Raw genomic sequence first — 4,268 nt, 5'->3', positions numbered from 1 at the left:
TTGTAATTATGTATATAATATAACTTGTAGCTGAGTAATCTATCTATTTTCTATGTTTTCACAACTTCATCTAATCTTAAAAAAACATTTTCCCACTAAGCGACTAGCTTCGCACCTTTGGTCATGTGCCTTTGATCATATATCAGGCACTAGTGGAATAGGGATTTAAAATAGTTGACGGCGCATTATTTGTTCTTAATAATTTAATGTGATTTACCTGTTGCTACTTTTGATTGTCTTTTCTTAAAGGATCTTATCTATTGTTTTGTTTGTCAGGGTGGAGGGCGAGGCGAGGGCGGCGAGGCGGGGGGCTGCGAGTGCGGCCGCCGCGCCCCGCCCGACCCCCCGCCGCCCCACGCGTCCGCCACTCACTCTGCACCCACCGCACATGCTGAGCCCGCGCACCACCCCCTCTGCGCCCTTGACGATATGTCACCAGTACTTAGGTAAGATAGTCTTCTCTTCTATCATTTTACTTCTGTAAAGACTTAGAATGGGTCAATAGACGACATGGATAAAAAACTAAAGCTATAAAAAAGACACTCACAACATTGCTTATTATGAAATGATACCATTTTTGATTTCACATTTATGAGTATATGTGGGAGACGGAGACGTGCGTGGCTTTTAATGTACAATGGCAGCGGCGCCAAGTATTTGTGCAGTCTGCGCATGTATTGTATACCTTTAGCTTCGTACACAATACGTGTCTGTAAGTACAGTGTTATTATGTCTATTATTTATTTATCTTTGTTGTTGGATAACATCGCTCTTTAACCCGACTTGTCTAATACTTGTATTGCAATTCCATTGTAATCTTCTGTAGTCCAAACGTTTGAATCGATTTTGATGAGTCAGGTATCAATCGGTTCGTAATCATCCCCTGAGTTTGATAGGAGTACTGTCATCTCCTTTTTTTTCAGTAATTTCGTCCTATTATCATCTTAAATATAGTACATATTAGTGTCAAACTTATGCTAGCTCAGTAGCGCCCTCCTGTCAGTGTCAAAGAAGTGTTACAAGATCCTTTTAGTATTGTAGCTGTAATGTCATTACTTTTTCATTTATGCCATACTAGCTTTTACCCGCGACTCCGTCCGCGGGGAATAAAAAAAAAATGGGGTAAAAATTATCCTATGTCCGTAACCTGGTCCAAAGCTACCTGCCCACCAATTTTCAGTCAAATCGATTCAGCCGTTCTTGAGTTATAAATAGTGTAACTAACACGACTTTCTTTTATATATATAGATTATATGCCCATGTAGATTTTACATGTTTTCGGACAGAATTAACCGCGATAGCAGCGCCTCTCTTACAGGCAATGGTGAACTTGCACTACCTTGTAAATTGGTATTTCGTGATTAATTCATGTTGTTTGTTTCATAAATTGAAATACTATTTGATTAAATACATAACTATATACTATATATATTAAATATATACTATCTTTCTACATAATCACTGTTTTGCGAAAAATATTCGAAACGGTACTTCAATATTTCGCATTGTCTACAATAGACTGTTTATGTAGTTTGTACATTGCATTACAATATCGATTTAACGGCACAAATCACTGGATAAATCTCGTAAGAGATGTTGCCTTTCTAAATAATGTATACACTTCGCTTGATACATTAGAATACAGAGTTAAGTTCCCACTCGATAAACTTTAAGATCAAGCGTTAGAATAACTCTACAATATTGTAATAAGGGTTCTGACTACATATAAAGGTTTAATGATAGTTCCATAGAAACTTTTATAACTTTACATCAAGATCGACTGCAATTTGTTTTGCTCACAGGGATCCCCAAACTATTTTGGACAAGTGACCTCCTTTTCCAAAATGAACCGTTACCACAGACCCCCCATGGCCAAATTACCTAATTTTAAGATCAATTATTATTATTATTATTCATTCTGACTTAGGTCAATAGAAGAAGACAGAGTGAGAATTAGCAATGCTTTAAGTTCAATATCGACCCCTTTGGGAATCCCTGCTCTATCAGCTAACTTTAAACATTATAGTGACAATTTATGACAAAGAGTCTTTGAGATGACGCAATTAAAAATATCTACTAGTTGCGGTTACTCCTAAGATATAATCGTGTAACTTTGGTCGAAAAATGGAGCATGACGTTGAATCGCTCCCTAGATCTGACGTATTTTTGTAAACGTCAATAGGCAAGATCATAAGTAAATTTAGAAAAAGGACTTCCTTTGTTGTCATCATCTTTAAAAACTCATCTAATCATTTTATTCCCCTATTGCGAGTCTAGTGTAGTGATTCTCAAAGTAGACCAGATGTCAATAGAAAAATGAATCGTAGGTCCAATGTCATCTTTATTTCCAGGTCTAATCCACTATACAGAGAGGAAGAGGAGCAGGAGGTAGTGATCATTGTGGACTCGCTGGAGGAGCCAGCGGAGCCGGAGCCCGCAGGTGCCCCCCGCGTGCCCCGCCGCGCACCCTCCACCTCTTCAGGTAACCTCGAGGAACCACGAATTGATTTTTTTATTATTTTCTTTTAGATAGCGTCTTATTCATTTACGGAATTGAATTATTTGTCGCCGCTTTGTATCAATTGCAGACGTATTTTATAATTATCACTTATGTTTAAATCTCAAATTATTACAGTTTAAAATAACATGTATTTGTGCAGTACATCAACCTTGTGTTTAATATTAAACTGAGCTATCAATTATAAGTGGAACAAATTGCAGAGTGTTACGGGCATTAAATTGAATTAGTATAAGCAAGTGTGACTAATTATATTTATTTTGCTGTCAAAATGGTTCAAAGGGAATATATCGTTCTATTCGATGTTATTACTGAAAGTTTAAGCAGTGATCTTATTTTTTGTAATATTTCTGCAAGTTTAATAATTAGAAGACATCTTTATGGGCAAATTGTATGCCATCTGCGTAGTACTCCACAGAATCTCCTTCTCCACATCTCTTGATTCTTCCACATTCATACTGCTATATGCTCGTCAGTTTCAGGCGTTCGTTTAACCTTTTATCCATGTCCAGGGTACGGGAGCGGCGGCGGCAGTGCGGGGCGTGTGTCACCAACCTTACCAAAGATAGAGTACACGCCGGATCTGTCCCGCGGCGCGGATACGGAGCGCTCTCCTGCCTCAGATTCAGACTGCGAAAAGTCTGGCTCCCGCGCTTCTGAGTCCGCCTCAGATGACAGCCCCGACTGTACGCTGTCCAGGAGCCTCAAGGACGAAATAAGAGCGTGTTTGGGTGGATGCAGGTGATGTACAGAAATATGCAAGTCATTTATTATTTATTTGTGTCTTCCATAAGTCAATCTACTCCTTCTTGTTGCTATGTTGTGCTGAATCCATGAAAACACATGTCTAAGCGGGTGTTGGCTTATATCCTTTAGAAAACGAGTCCAATGGCAGGCTTTTTGAGTGATATTGTTGTTCATGTTTAATACAATGTGTTGTGTCTATCAGATGGGACAAGGAAGTGAGCGAATTGGTTGCGGCGGCGGCACGAGGTGCGGGCGGCGTGTGCGCGGCGCGGGCGCGGCTGCATGCGGCCCTGCGCGCGCTGCACGAGCTCCCCGCACTCCCCCCGGCACCGGCGCACCCCGCCACGCCCTACTGCGGGCCCGGCGTGCGCCCCGGCGACGTCACCATGCGTCCCAAGCACGAAATGTCCCTATTGGTGAGTACTGACTAGTAGTTCCCTAAAATCTTATTCATTACTAGATCTAGTTTGGTGCGAAAGTTAGTCCTTGCAAACTTATAGTCGAAAGAGGCTTGGAACATTTGTCCTGATTGTGAGACAATACGTTCTCTAAGTTCTTTAAAATTTCAATACGTACTATTATCCTTTTATTAACTTAAAAGTTAAACATACAAATTAGATTTTATAAAATGTGTATTGCAAGCAAATTGTACCGATATCTGTCCCGTTCCAATTGCATTGAGCATAAACACGATGAAAAAAGTCAAGCGTCATTCAATCGCTTGTTACAAGTTATAAGTATCCATTAAGTTACAGAATCAGACGAACAAGGGTACTTGATATGCAGAGCTGGGCATTAACTCGTTAATCCGTTAATCGTTAATTAACGAAGTTAACATTTTGCTTAACGGATTAACTTTTAAGTTAACTTCAAAAAGTGTTAACGCTTTTGTTAACTTCCGTTAAACTCAACTTCCGTTAATAAAAGTCCGTTAATCGTTAAATTAGAAACTTGGAGACGTGCTGTCATTTTGTTTAAATTACGCGCCACGCCACGCTCGTAA

At 39.8% G+C, this 4,268-nt stretch overlaps 1 protein-coding gene across 1 annotated transcript; it reads left to right on the top strand.

Annotated features, from left to right (window-relative positions):
* Window positions 1-332: 332 nt before the first annotated feature.
* Window positions 333-3,696, top strand: LOC106716712. The gene is made up of 4 exons (XM_045681670.1): window positions 333-446; window positions 2,352-2,482; window positions 3,031-3,259; window positions 3,468-3,696. The coding sequence occupies exons 1-4, from the start codon at window positions 430-432 to the stop codon at window positions 3,694-3,696; spliced, it is 606 nt and encodes a 201-aa protein (XP_045537626.1). The 5' UTR covers window positions 333-429.
* The last annotated feature ends 572 nt before the right edge of the window (window positions 3,697-4,268 follow it).

The sequence above is a fragment of the Papilio machaon genome, chromosome 16 (assembly GCF_912999745.1).
Source record: "Papilio machaon chromosome 16, ilPapMach1.1, whole genome shotgun sequence".
Classification (NCBI taxonomy): Eukaryota; Metazoa; Arthropoda; class Insecta; order Lepidoptera; family Papilionidae; genus Papilio; species Papilio machaon.
The sequence above is the reverse complement of the archived record's forward strand: the minus strand, read 5'-3'. Positions and strand labels throughout refer to the sequence as shown.